The sequence below is a fragment of the Malania oleifera genome, chromosome 9 (assembly GCF_029873635.1).
Source record: "Malania oleifera isolate guangnan ecotype guangnan chromosome 9, ASM2987363v1, whole genome shotgun sequence".
NCBI lineage: Eukaryota > Viridiplantae > Streptophyta > Magnoliopsida > Santalales > Ximeniaceae > Malania > Malania oleifera.
The window spans coordinates 92909881-92932415 of record NC_080425.1 but is presented as its reverse complement, the minus strand read 5'-3'; the positions used below and the strand labels follow the sequence as shown (position 1 = coordinate 92932415).

The following is a 22535-nucleotide window of genomic DNA, read 5'->3' as shown; positions in this document are numbered from 1 at the left end:
TCCAATGATTCCTAATGTTCACACATTTAACTAATATTTTATAGTCGATAATCTCATTTTTTAGGAAATGATACATATTTCGATAGAACTTTTCAGTATTAACATTAGTGTTTTATTTTAAAATGTGGGTATTCAAATTCTCAATTTGGAGGAATCACAATAAAATTATGAAGTGACTAAAAAAAACACTGAATGGTACGCTTGGGAGCATAAGTTTCAGGCCTTGAATTTGGATTTGAGTGAATTTGGACAAATTTTAATATAATTTTATATTACATTTTATCTAAATGAGATACAAATCCAAATCCAAATCCAAAATCTCTCAAAATATGAGATAATTATACTTTAAAATTTCAAAAAATACCTCGAATTCGTTATAACCTATTTCAATTCCAAGTTAAAGCCCTCTCTTTGTCACATTTTCCTCTATACTTACATATAAATTTTTAAAATAATGTGAAGATTTTGGGATAGAAGTTGGTGCTAATTCATATCAATTTTGAATAATATGAAATACATAGTCAAATAACATGAATTAGCTTCCAATTATTTTGTGATTTATAGTCTCATATCAATTATAATTTTTGACATTGTGTTTTTAGCAAGTTGGGTAATTTTAATTTTTGATATTTTATTTTATTCGTTAACATATGTTATAAAATATTACATACAAATACTTTTTTTTTCTAACAAATTATCATGTATCCAATTTAAGAATATTTTACAAATAAAAAATTATTTCATTGTTCACATGCTCAATAAACTATGACTGTAACTCAAAATTGAATCTTATCATGTCTAAAATTTTATATCTCGACTATTACGATTTTTGAAAATCACAAAGTCAAAGGATAATGATAATCTCGAACCAAATGTCTCTCGACATTCTTTTACACATAAATAATTATATACATAGAAAAAATTTAATACTAATGTGAAAACCTACCCAAAAAAAAAAAAAAATGAAAAAAAAAAAGTAATAGCGCGTTTGTCTCCAATTTCAGGTGGCGCGTGGGGAAAAACCCCGAGTCCAAACGCTGCGCAATTCCCAGGCACGAGGCACGCACGGGCTCTCTCTTCCTAGGAAGAATTCCTAACCCACGCCGCTCCCCACATCTCTGATCTCTCTTCCCCCCTTCCCTCTTCCCCAACCCTCTCCCTCTCCCTCTCCCTCTCCTCTACCTCTCCCTCTCTCCCTCTCCCTCTCCCTCTCCTCTCATGCTCATTGGAAACATTATCGGATCCTCAGCTAAGCTCTTCGAGGGCCACTGCGAGGGTTCCATTGTTAAATGCTCTTTCTCTCCGTTTCTCTTCTTTTCATGTCTTCCATCGACGTCCCTCTTTCTTCTGTTCTCCCTCCAACTAGGCTGCAAACCCTAGTTTTTGATTCCTTCTGCATACGTCTTCCTTCGTTCCTTAATCCCCATAAGTTTACTTACAATTTAAACCTATTGTGTTCTGAAGTTCAATTGCCCGCCCAGCATGAGTGATCCTACGGTGAGCTTTTTCTGTACTTGATTATTTCTCCTTGCGTTAAAGGTTGGTGATTTGTTTATGTTTTGGGAGATTGATTACTGTACTGGTGGGTTATTGCTATTGGGGTTTTAGTGAGAAAGACATGGATAGTTGCGTTTTGTGTTTCTGTTTATGCTTAAACGAGAAAAATGGGCTTTCTACATCCTAGTTAAATCCTTTGTATTGTAGAGTTCAATAATGCCCCCCAACATGAGGGATTCCAAGATGAGGTTTGATTATTACTTTTTTCCCCTTGTACTAAAAATTGGTAATTTGTTTATGTGTTGAGACTTGAGAGTTTGATTATTTAGCTGCTGGGTTATTTGTAAAACAATGTGTTACTGAGAAAACATTGCGGGATTTTTGCTTCTGACCCTGGTTTTGTTTATGTTTGGGCGAGTAATGAGGTGGGCCTTTGGCTTCTGTTCTTAAAAGAAAACCAAAAGAACTGATATAGTGGGTAAAGGGGGCTAAATGAAAGAATAATCCTTCTATTAATATGTTTATAGGGTTCTAACTGAGTCCAAATTTCTGAAAGATGCAAGAATAAACAAAAATATCATTTGACAGTTTTTGATTCATCGAAGATTACCAATATGGATGGCCCTAACATTTGTTTGCATGCACCTGTATAAAAGGGAATTTGGTGATAGCTATACCTTTAAAGGTTAACTCCACAAAAAAAAAAAAAATGGAGGATTTCATTTTTTTTATTGTTTAAGTTCACCAATGAATTGCAGAAAACTGCAAAATTCACTCAATCTAGAAGCTAGATTTTATAAATTCTGATTTATTTGATGATTTATTTGAGGCAGAAGGGGTCAATATAAGTCTTGAATATTTAATTATTTAAGTATTTGCTGTATGATGAGTCTTTTGTGGTTCTTAAGTTGTTTTTTTGACATCAAGTTCCTTAGTTGATTCTGCAGCATTCATAATCATGCTACCTTCTGTATCTTAGTTAATGTAAATGAAGAATTTTCAAGAGTGATATTTTGGTATATTTATCAAATTAAGTCTTTATTGCTATGATACTGTTAAATACTGTTAACAAGTACGAAGTAGCAACTGCTGGTGACACTATGCACGCAAAAAGAGAGACTCCTACTCCCCCATCTGTGGGTCTTTCTCAAACCCACAACCTGATCTGCACTCTCTCTCTGGGGCACAATTGTTGTTCTTTTACACAGAAGATGAACCTATCGTAGAGAATATTAGAATAGCTCAGAAATGTTTGGGCTGTACATTGCTTGGAGTTTGCTCTGCATCACTGATTATGATAGTTGGTGTAGAAGGTTGGTTCAGTGCCAAGGATGATATGACAATGTTATTACACTAGGCTGGTTTCAGTACATCGTTCAGCTGTTTGCAATGACGATGTTGACCAGTTCTGTAATTCTAAGTTGCTTTATGGTGTCTGCTGTTAGAGACACTCTCATTGGGTGTATGGGATTTCTTGTCTAATCTTGACTAATTATATTTTTCTGTGTGTAGTTTTATCTACCTTGTGTTTACATAAGCCTGGATTTTTCTAATTTCTATTATGTGCTGCTGTATTGTATTGCTTCTCTCACTACAGAAGGTACTTGTATTTGGTTCATTTACTGAAGATGAAACACGGACATGGCTAATGAAGTCATCCGGAGATGGTGGAAAGCCTGTGGAAAAGAAAGAATTACAGAGTGGTTCTTCGAAATTTGTCACTGGAAGATCTTTCAATGAATTTAGCAATGGCTCAAGCAGACAGTTGGGTTCTACAAAAGGGCAAATACGTTCTCAGCCCTCAAACCTGATTAAGAAGGATGATGAAGTGAAATCCATAAAAGTGGCCAATGGTCCCTTGCCAAAAGCCTCTGGAACTCCCAAAGAAAATGGAACTGTTTGTAGTTCCAGCCATAGCGTTCCTCTTAGTAATGGTGTGAACAATTTGCAAACAGATGCTGTTGATTTAAATTCTCTTTCTCTATCCCATGCAAAAGCTGGTGCTCCAAATCAATTTTCAAGTTTGAATTCTCATGCCATTGAAAGTGAAAACTCAAAGGGCAGAGATGGTATTGTTAATAATTCATCAGTGCCTTTGCCATTCAAAGATGATATCCAGAAAGCTTCTAATGGGCCTCTTACTGCTGTTAGAAACTTACTGCCTCGAGGCTTAATTAACTCAGGGAATTTATGCTTCCTCAATGCAACTCTGCAGGCTCTTTTATCATGTTCTCCATTTGTTCATCTCTTGCAGGAACTAAGGATTCATGACATTCCTAAGGTTTGTTTTTTTGAATATGTTGTTAATCTTGTGTATTATGTGATTTAGTGGATTTGTTGTTACTTTCATTGTAAAAGTTAACACGCTTATCAATCTTGGACTACTTTGATTTTGTTAGGTGGGCTATCCAACACTAACTGCATTTGCTGAGTTCATCTCTGACTTCGACATGCCCAGTGACTCAAGTCTAAAGAAAAAAGACATGTCTGTTGTTGAGACTGGTAGGCCTTTCTGCCCTACCATGTTTGAAGCCGTTCTTAAAAATTTTACCCCAGATGTGCCAAATAGCACATCAGGCAGGCCAAGGTTTGTCCATGTTCCTCATCAACTTTTCCCTCATCTACCTGATATCCTTAGATAACTTTTGCATGGAATAGTTTCAGCCCCAGCCTTCTGCCTTGCCCCTGCATTTTCTAAGCATGGTTGGCTGTCAGTAAAATGGTGCCTTGCTGCTTTTTAAATTAATTTTTTGGTCATTATTTATTTGTCAACATGCATCAAATTTTATTTGACTGGATTTTTGTGTGTCACTATCCAATTAGGAAGACATTATCAAGAAAAATGAAACTTAAATGGCTGTTATTGAAATCCTTTTACTAGTGTACGGTCCTTTCTCTTTTCTGGGTTCAATTGAGTTAGTGAGATTTTTTTGGTTAAACCAAAAGCAAAAAAAAGAAAAACTCTTGTGCATCTAGTCATTTTTATTTTGAAGTAAGAGTTCAAATTGACTCTACTAGCGTGAATAGAGTTTTGGAAAATGATCATTATGTTGGGCCAAGTTCCATTTTAGGAAAACAACTTTACGTTATGAATGACAAACAAAATTTTGTCAAACAAGGAAATTTTGCTACCCCATTAATTGTCATGTGGCAGAAGTTGTTCATGCTATCTTTCTTGAGCCCTTTCTTGGCCTTGAAATTTGTGGCAAGATGATCTTTTGGGTGACAAGTTTCGTATAGTTTGAGGCGTAGAATGGGTTCATGTGAGGTCATGCGAGTCACTTCCCTTAGAAGGTGGTTAACAGTGTTGTAAGCTTGATTGACGCACAAAATTTTATTCAAGTCCTTATGTGGAGAGCACTTAGTTGTTTACTTGGAATCTAAAGTTAAGGTCCTTAAGAGTCTGCTTGGCTTATAATTTTTTGCCTCTAGAAAGCCATTATGATGCTTGTGATTTTGTTTTGGAGGATGTTTTCAACTATTTCCCTGTCCTTGCCAGGCAGGAAGATGCACAGGAGTTTCTAAGTTTTATCATGGATCAGATGCATGATGAATTGCTCAAGCTTCAAGGACAAGTTTCAAGCTTAAAAGGTGGGAAATCATCTCTGATTTCTTCTGCAGAAGATGATGAATGGGAGACAGTTGGCAGAAAGAACAAATCTGCAGTGACTAGAACACAAAGTTTTGTTCCTTCAGAGCTAAGTGCGATCTTTGGAGGACAATTGAAAAGTGTTGTGAAGGCAACAGGTAAACCAATCTCAAATGGACACAATGGAAAGGTGTCTTTTCTCCATCCATTTTGGCTGGAAGTTTTTTTATGTATTTTTATTCTTTGTGTTGGATGGTTATTTATGTATTTGAAATGAAATTTAAAAGTGATTGGCCTTCTCTTGGAAATCAAAGGAAGGAAAAACGGCCTTATGATGTAACCACTACTTCTGTTCTTTATAAATTCCCTTCCTTCCACTTCTACTCACAGATTTAATTTTTCATTTAGATGTCTGTTTTTAAGGAGGTAAAGCTGTATATCATATCCTATCCAAATCCTTGATGGTGGTGCATAGGTTTTTCACTATTCTTATGTTCTCCTTCTCGATTTTATATGAATTGTTTCTTGGGAGTGTACAATTTGAACCCCGTGGTCCCCCTTTTTAAACCCATATTTCACCATTAGAAAAACTGTTGATTGTTCTGAGGAAGCATTGATTAGAAGTTCCAATCTTTGAATATCATTCATGTTCAGTAGAATTCTTTAGTTCCTATTGCTTATATATTTAGCTTTTTTCTTTTTCCTTTTTGGAAGCAGGAAACAAAGCTTCTGCTACCATTCAACCTTTTCTCTTGCTTCACCTTGATATTTTTTCGGAAGCTGTTCATGCTATTGAGGATGCACTTCATTTATTTTCTGTATCAGAAACTCTTGAGGGGTACCGGACAGCAGCAACTGGAAAGGTATTTTACTGTTCTAAATATGGTTAAATACGGTACAGAATACTTAAGTTTGCCCATCACTGAAATTGGAGATTGACTTGAATAAAAAAAGGAATGGCGTATCTTTTTTGGACATGCTAGTTTTCCTAGGACCTAATTAGAATATTTTGTATATTATATGGTATCTTCATATTTAGCGTTTCTACTTTAGTTCTTACTCAGTTCTGTATGCTGGAGGTGATCTGGTATGGGAGCTTTCTTGGTTTGCTATTATTCTTTGCAAGTTTAAAATCAGTTGTTGGTTGTGTAATTTGTGTTGTAAATTTTGAAATTCCAGTCATTATGAGGATGCATATTTTGAACCAGATATGGTGTTTCGTTAGAAGAATGACTGTATGGGTGTAGTGTGTCTATTTGGAATTACCAGATACATAAGTTGATCATCTTCCAGTGGCCATTGTTTATCTGTATAAGCTTTGTACCATTGTTTATCTTTCGTTCAGTGCAGAGGTTTTGTTCATACCAGGTGTAATGTTTTAGTGCAAACTTGATTTGATTGTGGGCAATTTGGATTGTTCTTTGGTGCTGGAAAAACTAATTATTATATTTTTAAAAATAACCAAGAGAATTATTTCTAGAAGTATCAAGGTGTTGCAGCCAATGCACAAGAAAGAATGACAAAGATATTACATCAACAGAATCAATGGCTGCTTGAAAATTGACAAATTGCTTCCCAATAACCAAAAAGAAAAGAAAAAAAAATGTTTTCAATCAGCTTTACTTTATAGCATTGAGAGAAGTATCAACACTTCTAAACGCCCTACAATTTTTTTACATATAAAAATTTGTAATTAGGCATGGTAATGGGACTAAAAATATGTTGTCTTCTTAGATTTTTTGATTGAATAAGAATTTGGTCTCTTTGTTTCTGAAATATGAATGTCTGAACACTGTATCATTTGTTAGTATTCTTCACTTTTGCTGATGATCAAATATCAATATGGTGGTTACTTTCAGGCTGGAGTCGTGACTGCCAGAAAATCTGTAAAGATACAAACACTTTCTAAGATAATGATATTGCATCTAATGCGTTTTGGGTATGGAAGCCAAGGTAGCACCAAATTGCATAAACCTGTGCGTTTTCCTCTTGAATTGGTGTTGGGTCGAGATTTGCTTGTTTCTCGATCTACTGAGGTGATACTCTTTGCATTATTTACATTATTTCTCCTTGCATATTTTGTTTGTGTATTTGTTACTCGCATTTAAGATTTCCTTTGTTATGAATTTTTTGTGCTATCCATTGTTTGCTCATCCAAGATGAGTGGTTGTGCCATCTTAGAAATGAACTTATCATTTGCTATTATATCAATCAATTTGTGTGTGAGGGTGTATGCGCAAGTTTATTTGTTTACTTTTGGGCTTGAAACTAGTGGTTTACAGCCCTTCTTTTGGCTGTTATGGAGAAGTGGTCAATCTTTGCTGGTTTATATATAAGCATTGTATTTGTGTTTGTTGATCTTGGTCCTGATTGTTCGTGGCTGTTCATGACTTGTAAACGGAGATTTTGTATAGCACCTGTTAAAGAAGATAACTTGCTGGTCGAATATCAATTTTATTGGAATTGGTTATGTTGGTTTAAAGCATTATCAGATCCATCTTTAGGGTTAGGGTTGGATTTGTATTATTGCTTGACATAATAAAATGTAGTGCTTTCAGTGGAAGGAGAAAGAGAAGGTGTTTTTTTAGTTGCAGCGACCAGGATACATGAAACTCGTATATATGTTGTAAAAATCAATTTAAATTAATTTCAAATATAGAAAGGCAAAATCGTTAAATGGCATATATGATATCTTATGAGACCTTATCTGTGTTATTATGCCAGCATTTTTCATGGGGTTTGTCATACATTAGGAGGGTTAGTCTTTAACCATCTAAATTTTATTATAACATAAGAAGCTTGCTGTTCTCATCTTGGTTATTTTCTTGTGCCATTAATTTTCTTTCCTTTGATCTTTGTTTTGTGGGAGTTACCATCCACTTAAGATTTATTTTTTCTTATTTGGGCTTTTTATTTGCATCTGGAAGCACCAGTATTTGTATAAAATCATGGTTAGTATCCTTACATCCTTTAAATTATGATAATTGTGGTATCTTCCCATAACATTTTATAAATAGAACAGACCTTCCAAGATTGGCGAGGTTCTGTCTATAAATTTATATCATTTGTTAATTGTCAAAAAGTGACATTATTTATTAATTTTGATTTGAAATATGGCCTTGCATGCAATTGAAATTCAAAAGGACAATTTTGCTCCCACTTATTTTAGAGAAACTCACCAGTTTAAAGAAACTGAAGACCATTTTGGTTGGAACTGTCCTGAATGTAATACTGTCGACAGTTTACTTTCTGTTATTAGAATTGGAGGGGAGTTGGTCAACTCTTTTGCATCGTAGGGAGGTCCGAGTAATTGCTACAAAATTGTCAGTGTAGCTAGGTTCAGTTTCATTTCTATGCTGTTGTAAGTATTTATGATAGTAGATATTGGTCAGAAAGAAAGAAAGACCGATGGAGATCCAAATATTGAAGTCATGTTGCTCTTCGGAAGCCAAGTTGATCCATGTGCAATTTTGAAATGAAACCAACTCATCTCAGGTGTTATTTGGACAAAATTCGAACCGTGCAAGCAAGTTAAATTCGTGACATTGTAGCTCTAGTTAAACAAAAGATGGGATATTGCATGCAAATTTGTTAGGCGAGATCCTGTTCCTCACTGCCTTCTCTTGATTCACAGGGCCGAAAATATGAACTTGTTGCCACAATAACACACCATGGAAGGGAGCCTTCGAAAGGACATTACACTGCAGATGCTCGTTACCCTAATGGCCAGTGGCTACGGTTTGATGATGCATCTGTCACTGCCATTGGCACAGGCAAGGTGTTGCATGACCAGGCATATGTCCTCTTCTACAAACAAGTGTAGAAAGGTGATGGGGCAGTTTTTTGTTTATGATGAATTTACCTGCTGTAAAGAAAAAATTATTGCTCTGGATTGAATTATGGAAATGATGTATTAATTTTCCACTTGTTGGCTATTCAAGTCCCATCTTCAATGATTGTTGGAAATTGACTTTGGAGTCTGATGTGTTTGAGATGGCTGGAATAGCTGGGATTGTAATTATTCTTAAGCTTACTGTTAAAAAAAATGTAACCATCTTTGAGGTATTTTCTGGACGATATAAATGTATCGTAGCTATTTTTTTGAAAACTTAATTTAATGAAGCTTTATTATTTTTAGATAAATTGGTTGATCTTGTGATTGAACGTTAGAAAAATGAGGAAATGTGTTTGAGATGGCTGGAATAGCTGGGATTGTAATTATTCTTAAGCTTACTGTTTAAAAAAATGTAACCATCTTTGAGGTATTTTCTGGACGATATAAATGTATTGTAGCTATTTTTTTTTTCAAAAAAAAATTACTTAATTTAATGAGGCCTTATTATTTTTAGATAAATTGGTTGATCTTGTGATTGAACGTTAGAAAAATCAGGCACATTGTGGCACCCTTTTTAGTTGGGTGGCTGACTCTGGCACCTGTTTGTGTTCACTTTGATTTTTCTTTTCCACCATTATCCCAATATTGCACGGGTTCTTATTTGAGTTTACCATATTGATTTTTTGTTTTTTGTTTTTTCTTTCTGAGCAGTATTTGGAGAGAAGAAACCTCTTTCTCTCTGCTCCTGCTTCTGTAGGTCTGCTTCCAATAATTTCTGCATTGAAGATGAACATTCTCACCGGCCAATTGGAAGCTGCAGTTAAAACTTAGTGCAGTTTGTTCATAAGCCCCCCAACCAAATTTAAGGACTAGTTGTTTGATCATCCTATGCAGCTTGTTCTTTCTGCAGTGGTCCCTCTGAGCCATGCTTTTGCAAGACAGTTTCTGGCTGTGAATATCCCTTGAAAGCCTTGCTTTCGTCGCTTGAGACAAAAGCAGGGTGGTGGTAGACCACTTTATCCTTCATTAAAACATATCAAAAGAGGGATAAAATGCCCATGAAAACATTTTACAATTCAAAAAAGTTGCTATTGCAAAGATCAGCTTCCATTAGAAGTTACAACTTTAAGGGTGGTCGAATTCATGCTGCTTCTCTAAATCGTTTGTTCGTTCCTTCCAAACGAATTAAAGAACGTTGTTTGTGTTTTTTAGGCCTTTTGTGGTCCAACCCGCACAAAGAATTTGGTTTGGGTTCATGTAAAGACACCGTGAAGCTGTTGGTTTCACTGCTTTTGCTGGTTCCACAAGTTGAAAGGGTACTTTATGTGACTCTCAAGACTTTCTTTTTTTAGAATACATTTGGTGACTCGGGACTTGGGGCAGGGCCGGCTCTTGACAATATGGGGCCCTAGGCGAATAATTTATTCAAGGACCCTTAATATTTTGTTTAATTTTTATTTTTATTTAAAATTAATTTTTCTAACTTTTTGAGATGCAAAATTACTAATTAAAGTTTTGTATTCAAAATTTTCAAGTATTGGCTAGTTGTTTGTTATTTAATTTTTTACCAAATAACTTACAACAAAAACAAAATACTCTATCTAAATCTTTAGAATATATAAGCCATTTTCTATCATGTTTCTCTTCATTTGATAATTTTCGAATATAATATATATTTGAAAAATGTCTTGAATTTTCATTTTTTGAAAAAATTAAATCATTATCCCTGATAGGACCTTTTTCAACTAGTAAATTTCGTAATTTGGTACTATATTTTCCTAATATTTTGGATCATAAATATTATCATCATTATTTATTTATTTTTTCTTCTATATTGTTAAAATGTCTTTCAAAAAAAATATCATTAGTGAACATTTCTTGTATATCAATGTTATCTTTATCACTATTATTATTATTATTATTATTATTTTTATCTATCATTATATTAGATTCTAATTCCATCTCTGGAATTGATTGCTCGTTTTTTGGAGGATTTTCATCTTGCTCATTTATATTTTGCTTAAAACTAAAAATAAATTTATCAAGAGCTCCCTTTTCAGATGACACTAATTTTTCTATTTTTTTTTTCTTCGTTTTTCATATCCGGAGTCATTTTTTCTTGTTGACATAATTAAATTTCAAAATTAACACTAACTATAAATTGACAAATTACGCAAACAAATAAAAATAAATTTAATAAATCTATAGAAATAGTAGATTGAAACAATATAACCTGATTATTATTATTATTGCAAATCGATCGGCGAGTAAGACTTTAGAGATATCAGATTCTTGCCGAATACAACGCTATAATCTCAAAGTTTCCAAAATCTAAGAAAAAATAGAAGAAAAAATTTCAGAGTGAAAATAATAGAAAAATAATATACAAACATTGAAATAAAAATTAGAGTTGATGAAAATTACATAGAATCGGAGGCCCGAAAATGATGAACACAATAGTTGGAGCAAAAATCAGAGAGAAACCAAGAGATGAGAGTATGAGAGTGTGAGGGATGAAAAAAAAATTTTAGATAGACTAAGAGAGAGAGATGGGAGTAATAGATAATTTGAAATATAATAAAGTTGTTAGTTGGGAAATATAAGACTTGAAAAAAAAGAATTAAATTGTATTTATTTTATAATTTAAAATATAATTTTATTATTTATTAATTAATTGGGAAGTCAATTATGGGAATAGAGCATAATAAATAATATTAATATTATTTAATTAAAAAAATTTTTGGAACTCAAAAATAATATTATTATATTAAAAAAAATTGAGGGGCCCCAAAAATTTGGAGGCCCTAGGTGCTTGCCTCAATTGCCTAAAGGCAGGGCCGCCCTTGCTTGGGGGAAAATAGTTTCTCATTATTCATTTTTTAATATTTCAAATAATTATAAAAATATCAACTTGCATTTCACTTTTTAAAATTTATTTAGGGAAGCTTGAAAATAATAATTTAGTTAACGTCTTAATTCAAAATTTTGACCTCACTAGCTTTGTTACCAAATTGAAAATTTATTTTTAGGTTGAAGTTGAATTATTTTTAAATCGAGAGATGCTTGAACTCTAAATCTTTTTTGCATTAGTTCTCTAGTTGAATAAGAAGCAAAATACTTTATCCCCCACATAAGCCCTTTGGACTAATGTAGAAGTTATGACCCTTTTGGAGGAAATTATGGAAAATCAGACTCAACTCACACCTACCTCTCGCCTTAATTTCACATAAATATGATTATGTAATACATTTCTATCTTACTGCGATACTTTTAGATGGTAGAATAGACACAAATTATTATTATGCGCAGGACCAATTTGACGTGTCAAATAGACAAAGTAAAAGTTATGCTTAAACTTATACTAAAATAAAAGCCATTATTTTAAAGTATCTACTTGGCCTATCTAGTTAACCGACCATGGTGGTCAAATGTCGTAGCAATTTAGTCTTGTTTTTATTGTTTAAAAATAAGTGTTTACTTTCTCACAAATGAGCATAAGAAATATTTTTTACTTAAAATTATTGGCAGCTTAGTATAGATGACAATTATCTCCACATTTCTAAAATGTAAGAGAGAAGAAAAATATTAATAAAAACAAAAAAATTAATAACATAAATATTATATAATTTGAGAAAACAATCGTTTGGTTCATAGTTAAGCAACTTTGTGTGTGTCATTTTCATGTTTATATTTTTGGTAAAGTCTTCATGTTGTTGTGTGCAGTACCATGTTTTGGGGAGCCATTGTCTTGCTCTGCTCATGCTCATCTTAAGCAAAAACAGGATTCCATTGGAAATATAATTTCATATAATATAATATTTTATTTATAAACTACAGAAAAAGCTGCAAAATATACACAAAAAAAAAAAAAACATTATTATTTCCATTGAATGAATCCCCTAAAACCCTAATTACAATTCATAGACTTTGTATAGTGGAAAAAATGCGCACTGTTCTATCATGTTCCTATGATTTCCTATAATTCTATACCCAAATCATTTTGCTTGTACCCTGCAACTACTTGGCAGGAAGAACTCAAACCCAAATCAAATTCAAGATGATTTCCTATAATTCTATACCCAAATCATTTTGCTTGTACCCTGCAACTACTTGGCAGAAAGAACTCAAACCCAAACCAAATTCAAGATGATTGAGGCTAGCTTTGATTCTTGCCTCTTCTCATCACACCCAAATCACTCAAAAGGCACTATTGGACAAAACCCAACTATAATACCTAGAAGCACTGCAGACACTTAAAAAGGGAAGGAGTGCTTCATCACTCATAAACCCAAAAAGAAGAAGAAGAAGAAGAAGAAGAAGAAGAAGAAGAAGTGGAAGAAATTTTTTCCCTAACACAAGATTGCAGAACTTTTCTCTGTACTCTGTACAGGGTAAGCATCCTTGTCATCCCCCTCTGTAGAGTTCTTTGGAACCCACCACACCCTCAGACTTTTGTCAAGGCTACCACTATAGAGCATGAACCCACCACCAATTCTGCAAGGCAATGCCTGCAGGCACTTCACAGGCCCTTCGTGGCCTCTTACAACCAAAAATTTGCGAAGCCCACCATGAGCCTCCATCTTCCAAATGCTGATGCCCTTATCTGCTGACCCACAGCACAGGAATTCCCCCATTAGGCACATACACAACACAGCCATTTCATGTGCCTTTGTCTCACAGACCAGCTTCCAACCAGCACATTCACAATTCCCCTTCCACCCCATCACAAAACCATCAGACTCGCCAGCATAAACTGTGCTCCCGTCCTCAGAAACCACGACCGAATTCAGTGAAACATCCTTGTGGCCCTCCAAAACCCCCTTCAGCGAGTGCGATGAGCCGCTCCCATCCCTTCCCCAAGCCTTGATCTTCCCATCTGCTGAAGCAGAATACACAATCCCCTTGCTTGCAACTAACCCGTTGATTGCATCATCATGTGCCTTTATTGATTCCAAGCACTTCAAATCCGAAACCCTCCAGACCTTGAGGGTCTTATCCCACGACCCCGAGTAGATCAACCCATTATAGATCGTCAAGCATGATATGCTATCAGCATGTTCGATCCATAACCGCTTGTGATTCCGCCTAGTTTGGACATAATTGCTCTGCTTCATGAACTTCCCCAAGTACTGCTTTGTGGTGGGAAGGGTGTCCACAAGCCTGAACACGTTTTCGGAGCTTCTCGAAACCTTCCAAACCCTTATTCTCCCGTCTTGGTGGGCTGTAAAGACCTTGTTTCCCACTGTTTCGAGGGCTTTAACCGATCCATCGCCCTGCCCGAACTTGGTGAATTGCCTCAGATCAGGCTGTTGCCACACAATGATATCCATGCCTTGTGAAGCACTGAGAATGAACTCCCCACAAAGAGCCAAACAGGAAACCGATCCGATATGGCCCGAAAGAACAGCCAGCGATCGATACGAATAGGAACATGAAATGGGTTTGCTTGGAAACTCATACCTCACATCCTGGATCCCGAACCGGTGCGAGGTTGGAGGACTATCCCCTGCTTCGCTGCTGCTGCTGCTGCTGCTTGCTGCCCCAGAAAGTAACGGGGTTGTTGATGATACCGCAATACCTGAATTAACCATATCCTGAAGATTAAATCTCTGGCAAAGAGGAAATTTTTGGGGGAGCCAGAGAGGATTGTGCAGAGAGAGAGGGAGAAGGAGGAAAAGGAGGGGAGCGGAGCTGGGGGAGGAGAGGGGAGGTGGGGGGACCCGAAGAAAAGGGTTTCTTTTCCTCTCTGGAAGGAAATTTGGATATTTAAATTTGGGAAGAAGTTGTAACGGCTACTTTGAAAAATAGGATAAGGTGCACATTACATGAGAATTTAAAGGAAGTGTTTGGCTACAGTTGGGACCACATTGGCAAGCTGTCCAGCAGTTCCTATTGTCTTTCCAACCGTTGACCAATCATGTTCTTCCATTGTCTGGTAGATCGCCACCCCAAATAAGTGGAATCACTCATTAGACGGCGGCGATCTGATTATTGAGAACAAACATCCACAAATTTCTCTTAATATTTTTGCCATTTTTTTCCAGATCAACAATTTAATTGTTCAATCTTACAAATCTGAAAAACTTAGGATCTAGTTGGTATTATTTTGATTTCAATAAAGAGATTATAAAAACGCTATCAATTTTCTATTTCTGTTTTCGATTTTCTGTTATTTGTAGTAGATTTTTTAATTTTTAAATATTTCAACAACTTGCTAGAAAAAGTTTCGTCCAAAAAATAATTTTTTGGATTAAATTATTTATTTTTAAAACTTTAAAATAAAAATCAAAATAAAATGATTATATAAATTTAAATATAATTAAAATAGAAATATACATAAACTTCAAAAAATAATAATAAAGCCAATTATAAAATATTTTTACTATTTTTCAATTGTCATGCCCAATAAAATTTTTATTCTAAAATAAAATTTAAAAGTTTAGAAATTAATTAAAATAATGGTAATATTTTTTTTATCTTTATTATAATATTTTTTAATATGCATTATTTTGTAATTTAATTATTTTAGTCCTATTTTTATAATATCATTTGATTTAAAGACGAAAAAGAGTATTTTTTAATTAAATTCTAAATTTATTTTTGTTTTATAAATATTAACTACAAAGTTGACAGATTGCTGGTTTTTGATTTTTAATTTCTATTTTTTAATTTTAGGTTTTTGTTTCTAATTTTTAGATTCTGTACTTTTTTATAGTGATGCCAAATGACCACATTGTAGTATAGTATTAGATTCAAAAGTTTGGCGTGTTTCTAACCCTTCTTTTGTTTTTTAGTTTATTATCCTGAGTCCGGTCCAATGTTATCCGAAATTTTTATTTTTTTTATTTTGGTGGGATCTATCTGAAAAAAATAAAATAAAATTATTGGTTCATAACTTAAAAAACTTCAATTAATGTGGAATTTTGTCTATACTATTTTACAAGTTGCACTTCTTCTGCCTGTCACCAATAGAAAATTTTCATTTTTATGATGCATGCATTGCATTTTGATTGGAAGAAGCTACTTGGAAATTGCTTTTATTCTTTTTTTATTTTGGTTAATAGTGATTGGTCGGCCGATAAATGAAGCATTCAAACATGTATTTATCCTTTTTTCTTTGAAAAAAATCTTTTTGACATTTCACTTAAAGAAAAACTTGTGTAAAGGAAGGAAAAAGAAAAGAAAAGCCTTCTTTTAAAAAAAAAAAAAAATTGTTTCCCTAATTCAATCTTGCATTTTTTCTTTTTGGTTAAGGGTGATGATCCAACTTGTAATTTTGACTTTTAAATTCATGATTTTCTACAGTTGGAAAAAAGGGAATATGAGAAAAGAGAAATATAAATATATATATATCTATATATATATATATCTATATATATATATATATACAGTAAGTATGTCATTTTATAAAGGGTAAAAGAAATAATCGCTTTTATGTTTGACAAAAATAACATAAATATTTTTAAAATTTTAAAAAATTTCAAAGACCTCTTTTAGGATTCGTTTGAATTTAAAAAATTTCTTTAAAGAAGGAAATGAAAAAAAGAAGAAGAAGAAGGAAAGCCATTATTCACTCTATTTTTCTTTGTATCAAATACTGTTAAAAATAAAAATGTATTTTAATATGATTAAAAATTGATAAAAATTAAATATTAATAATGTGTAAAATTAAAGTTTTGTTCATTGATTTGGTGGGTATATATATATTTATTTATTTTCTTTTTAGCGTTTCTTTATGACCAAATATAAAAAAAGTGGCTTTCTTTTAATTTTCTTTTCTTTTTCCTCGCATTTTTTAAGTTCCATGGAAACCTTATGGTTTGCAAAAAGACTGCCCTTGAAATTTGGTTTTTGAGACCGTTATTTCCCCTTCATTAGTTTAACTTTAAATCCAGAGAGAGTATTACCATGTGTTTGTGTAACGACCAAAATAAATAAATAAATAAATATATTATTAATTAATTAATTATTATTAATAAAATTAATTAAATTAAGAAATTTGAGGATTGTGGGTATATATATATATATATATATATATATATATATATATATATATATAAAATTATAAAATAAGGGATAAAAGAAAAAAAAGAAAAAGAAAAAAGAAGGCTTAGCGACTCAGCTTCCTGGAACAATCAGAGAGGAGAAGAAAAAAATATTTTCACGCGGCAAAACAGGAAGGGAAGGGGGAAAAAAAGAAAAAGAAGCTCTCTCAATGCTCATGCTCTCCACTCCTTCTTTTTCTACGATTTCGTGTCGGATTCTCGCCCAATTGAAAATCCGAAAATACCACTAGATTCTATTCTCCGCCATCAACTTTTCTACTAAAGTGAATTTATCATAAGAGTAACATATGCATATCTCTTAGGGTAAGGCAAATTCTCATTTTTATATTAAATTTTCTTAAATTTTAAGTCAAATGGGCGATCGGACATCACCACGAAAATTTAGGAATGATTCTTTACAAATCTAGCGGAACAGATTTCTCTTGAGGTCGTTGTAGAAATAGTCCCAAAACTAGGATAAATGAGTTATTTAGAAATTAATTATTATTTAATTATTATAAATTAGGAAAGGTTAAATTAATATTTTATTAAGGTTGAATTGATTGAATTAGGGTTCGGGTGAGCGCTGCGAGTATAATTTTGGAAACCCTGCAAGCGTGGTTCAGGAAATCAGGTAAGGGGAAATAAAATTATGTCAGTATTTTATTAAAGTGAACTGATTATTTACGAGCATATGAAATTTATTATTTATCTATATAATTTTTTTAGAACAGTTTGAGTATTGGAAAATGATGATTTTGTTTAACGTTTATATTTGGAATAATTGCATATGATATTAAATTCGTGTGACATGAGAACAATTTTTCCTAATAAATTGAATATGAATTACTGTAATATTTGGATTTGCATGTAGAAATGTATTGATTTGTTGGACTACCGTGTGGGAATGTATTGATCTGTTGGATACCTGTGTGGTAATGCATTGATGTGTTTGTGTGAACTAACTGGTTTGTTTATTCGTATGCATCTCAATATAACGTTGGCATGAGGAGGTTATATTGCTTAGATATAAATCATGATATGACTTTGACAAGTTGAGGAACTCATCATATTGTCATTTATATGGGGTAGGACATTGATAGGTCGAGGAGCTTGTTCTACTGATGTACGACGGGTAGGTCATGAGGATTGGATACTAGTGAATAGTGGTGTTTGTGTGGGCCACGTGTCGCGAAAGCTGGAGTGGTGCCTGTGTGGACCACGTTATATCCTGTGTAGATAATGACGCTTGTGTGAGCCATGTTATGTATCATGTGTGGATGGTGGTGCCTGTGTGGGCCATGTTATGTACTCTGTGTGTATAGTGGTGCTTGTATGAGCCACGTGTAGATAAGAAGTACGTAGGTGCCCGTGTGAGCCACATACTGATATGTACGCAGTTGCTCTGTGTGAGTCACATATTGAGGACATTGGAAAACGAAATATATGTTGCATGATTCCTGTGTGAATGTGTTATGCATGTGAATTTAATTAAAACATAATAATAATGATATAGTATATTGTGAATGCAAGTGTGTGCATGCGGCGAGGTAAACATACCTTCGGGGGCTTGTTGAGAAAGGTAAGTGCTCTATTAGATAGTTTCTTGGTATCAGTATAAAGAGATGCTACTTGTATGGGTGGGTAGACATCCCGATCCTCGGAAACCTTCGCCTTTAAAATAATAAAAATGTGTATACTGATGGCAAGGTGATTTTCCACCTGAGGGCTTACTAAGTAAGGTGAGTGCTCTGGTAGATAGTTTTTAGTACTAAAGTAGAAGGATGTTACTTGTATGGGCGGGTAATCTTCCCTATCCTCGGGGACTTTCGCCTGCATAAAAATTATGTACTTGTATATATTGGATGTGTGTATGATATTAGATGTCAGTGATGTTATTAATGATACGTTTTCTCAGTTGTTATTGATGTTATATGAGAAGTAGTTTATTTTGATATATAAATATTAAAACTCATTTGTCACACACTGTTATAATTTATTCTACCCTTACTGAGAAGTGTCTCACCCTAGTGGATTAACAACTTTTCAAGTTCTTTTAGAGATTGGGTTTGAAGGTCTAGGCTAAGATTATTTTTGGTGGTTTCTTTTTGAACTATTGTGAGATACTGGTATATATATACAGATATATTTGTACTGGATTATGTTTTAAATACTAGTTGTGAATACGGATATCTGGATGTAGTAGTGTTCGTTTTTGGGTTATTATATAGAATTCTGGTCTTTATTTGAGGTTATTTATTTATGTTCCACTGCGTGCATGTTAATTATGGTATCAGATACAAGTGATTGGAACACATGGCACCCGGCCCCACTTGGCGGGTTCGGGAGTTCACAGTTCGGATGCATGGATTCTAATTCATGATTAGGATTTTTATAGATTTAAAAACTATATGGTATAAGATTATACAAAATTCTATCAAATCCAGACAAATTTTAATACAAATCTCAAAATTTATACGTTAAAAACTATCTTGTACTCTTATCTAAATATGTCGGTTAATTAACAAAAGGACTGTAAATTTCTCAAAAATCAACTATCAAATTCTGGAAAAGTGGGGTGTGATATGTCCTTAAAATTTAAAGAAAAGTCCTGATCTTTTTCAAAAATTTGAAGAATTCAATATTTTTTCTCTTTCATTTCTCTGTTGTTTCCATGGAAGATGTTTTATATTTAAAAAAATAATAATCAATTTTGCCCATTACTATGGTAAAGTAAAATGGGATTAAGATAAGAACTTAACAAAATCTTTGCATGCAAGACTTCCCTTTCCGTCCAAATCCCACCAATTCAATTTTCAGTTTGTTTCATTATATGATTCCATCCAACCCACCAGAAAAAGAAAACCAAGAAATAACTTTCAACCCCCCAATTCCTTTTCTTTCCCAGAAATCCTGCCTGCCAAACACTCTCTTACTGGCTGCCACCCTGACTTGTCTGGTAAAACCTTAAAGTAACTGCCCTGCCGCCTTCAACAACTGAACTTTGGTTTTACTTTTACATCACCACACGGTACACGACAGAGTACTGCATAGTTACCCGGTACTCTGTTCTATCACCACCAAAACTAAAAAGTTAACATGTGTGTGGTAATATTTTTAGTATGCTCTGTTCCAGCTTTTATTAAACTGCATTATTTGGGAAAGTGGTCGGTTACTGACCGTTTGCTTTTGGAATTTAATAATAGAAACAATGAATAAACAAACAAAAGCCCTAGCCACATGCTTGGAATGAAAACACCAGCAGGGAATTTTCAGTATATATATAATTTTGCTTCCAGAGAAGATGCAAATTAGGATAAAAAAAAATATTGGCCTCAAATGTGGAGGGGGCCTGTGAGATTTTTGAAATCTCCCGAGTGGTTTGTAAATTTTTTTTTAAAAAAATTTAGGGAAGGTCTATAGGATATTGAAATCTAAGAGGAGGTTTGTAGGATTTTGTAGATCTCAATGAAGATTTTTATCCTTTTGTCAAATATAAGAGAATGTCAATGCCTTTTGTTCCCTCTCTCCTCCCCTTTTTTTTGGTTAGTTGATAATTCATGACAACTTATTTGTTGTATATTCATATATTTACTTTAATAACAAATTTGACTGTGATAGACCTAAAATTTTCTTCAATTAAGGAACACGTATATACTTGGACAAAAAGAAAAGAAAAACAAAATCATTTTTCCAAAAAATTCTTTATTTGTTGGATGGATGATTGGAACATGCTAAAAACCAAAAAAAAAAGGTTGCTCGCCGCGGTCAAATTGACTCTCGCTTGCACCATTTGTCGTAACATAAAGTAGGGAGCACTTATTTCTCGAGTACAAAGTTATAAAGATATTTCATGGTTGGTCTTACTTTCTTTTGCTGAAGCGGGGCATAATTATATTTTTAAATTTTAATATTTTTATAACTAGTTTTTAGTACTATTTTCCAAAATTCTAGTAGAGACAAATGTCTTAGATGGATATATCTTGAGTTCCCCACTTCATTTCGCAGATTGGCCCCTTAAAACGGTTAGTTTAGAAAAATCTAGTACTGCAAAATTAGTTCAAAATACAAATCATAAATGAATAAAAACGTGAATTTTGATTTTAACTAATGCAAAGTTCACCTATTGAGAGAGTTGTAAATACATATAATTTGCTATTGTTCACATTTTTTTACAATTTCTTCCATAATTTGGACCGTAATTTAACATACCTTTTATATGACATAATTAACTAATGGGGTATAAATATCATTATATCTGATGTTTAAACAAGTTAATTTTATATATTTTTGACATGTTTCAATAAAGATCGGACTTATTATAATCAATCTCTTGTGCTACTTCCATGTTCCGAGGTTCTTGTAAATTAAAACGCGCAAGAGAAAATTAATATTGTATGTTAATCTTTTCACCGTATTCATCATAGAAAATATGATGGCTTGTATGAGCCCCTTTATCAAAAGAAAAAAAAAAAAAGAAAGATCAGATAACTCCTTTCATAACAGTGATGTTGAAGTTAAAAGGTCAAAATGCTGCTGAGAAAACATTTGAATGCAATTTTTTATTCTTAAGTTCTCAATTTTTTTTTGGGTACGTCCGGGTATCCACCTAGCGTCAACGACGTCCGTTTTACGGTCCGTTGCACCGGCCAGTGACTAATCCCACGCCCCGTGGATCCGGCCCCACATCACCACGAGGAGGGTAAACCAGGAGCCCAGGGGCTGAATCGAACCCGGGAGGCTCATTGCTGACCTCGTGAGAGGCACACCCGTAGTTCGCTCAACCACCTGAGCTACGCCCTGGGGCGACTTAAGTTCTCAATTTTGATTGGTAAGTTGGTGGGTTTGGTGTGCTGCTTTAATATTAAACAAGTCAATATGCAAATTCAGAGGGGTCTCAAGTTGTGTAATCAGCAGATTTGGACGATCCAAGATAAGGTCAACACATGAAAAATGAAATAATTAATCTACCATTTCCTGAAATCAGACACCCACATGCTTAATTAATTAAAATAATTAGGGTTCATGCACCCCCTAAACCTGATAAAAATAATTATGAACAATGGTCCATCATTAATGGCAGAAAGACCATTGATTCACCTCAATCTTTGTCGCAAGTGAGTAGTCGAAAAAATGAGTTCATTTTTATAGCATTTTGGAATTCAAATTTAAGACTGAACTTAAAATTGTGTAAATGTAGACAACTTCTAACGTTTATCTAAATTTTTACATTATTTTAGATCCATGAACTCAGTCATATTCTCAAAAATTCACATTCTTTATCAGACAACATGCAATTACCAGCAAAGAAAAAAAAGTTAATAAAGTTAAATTAGGCATCAAAATGATTATGAATGTTTTGTGATTAAAGTCTCAATGGCATCTAGTTTAATCTGAATGAATAATCAAATATACCAATCTTCACCTGCCAAAAGGATTAGGTTGAGTTTTATTATGACATTATATCTGCAAGTTGAGGATGAGACAAGTGATGGGGTGTTTAATTAGATTATCTCAATTATCCATAATAATGATTAGGTATTGCATTGCAAAAGCGAGTTGTTAGATA

At 33.6% G+C, this 22535-nt stretch overlaps 2 protein-coding genes across 3 annotated transcripts; one reads left to right on the top strand and one right to left on the bottom strand.

Annotated features, from left to right (window-relative positions):
* The first annotated feature begins 1083 nt into the window (after positions 1-1083).
* Positions 1084-10257, top strand: LOC131163942 (ubiquitin carboxyl-terminal hydrolase 24). Of its 2 annotated transcripts, XM_058120803.1 has the most exons (8): positions 1118-1497; positions 3095-3778; positions 3897-4084; positions 4997-5244; positions 5804-5949; positions 6946-7122; positions 8721-8913; positions 9633-10257. In XM_058120803.1, the coding sequence occupies exons 1-7, from the start codon at positions 1483-1485 to the stop codon at positions 8907-8909; spliced, it is 1647 nt and encodes a 548-aa protein (XP_057976786.1). In that variant the 5' UTR covers positions 1118-1482; the 3' UTR covers positions 8910-8913; positions 9633-10257. The 2 variants fall into 2 exon arrangements, with proteins under 2 accessions (XP_057976785.1, XP_057976786.1); XM_058120802.1 differs by lacking the exon at positions 9633-10257 and having other exon boundaries at positions 1084-1497; positions 8721-9229.
* A 2532-nt stretch (positions 10258-12789) lies between these two features.
* LOC131163943 (protein JINGUBANG) lies at positions 12790-14617 on the bottom strand. Its single transcript, XM_058120804.1, has one exon. It carries the CDS (start codon positions 14510-14512, stop codon positions 13271-13273), a length of 1242 nt encoding a protein of 413 aa, XP_057976787.1. The 5' UTR covers positions 14513-14617; the 3' UTR covers positions 12790-13270.
* Positions 14618-22535: the final 7918 nt, after the last annotated feature.

What these genes read in the sequence shown, in the direction of transcription:
- LOC131163942 (XM_058120803.1), top strand. An exon ending in GGACAGCAGCAACTGGAAAG is followed by an intron (nt 5,950 to 6,945) that starts GTATTTTACTGT and finishes GGTTACTTTCAG; the next exon opens with GCTGGAGTCGTGACTGCCAG. An exon ending in TTGTTTCTCGATCTACTGAG is followed by an intron (nt 7,123 to 8,720) that starts GTGATACTCTTT and finishes CTTGATTCACAG; the next exon opens with GGCCGAAAATATGAACTTGT.
- LOC131163943 (XM_058120804.1), bottom strand. Translation starts at nt 14,512, where the DNA reads ATGGTTAATTCAGGTATTGCGGTATCATCAACAACCCCGTTACTTTCT.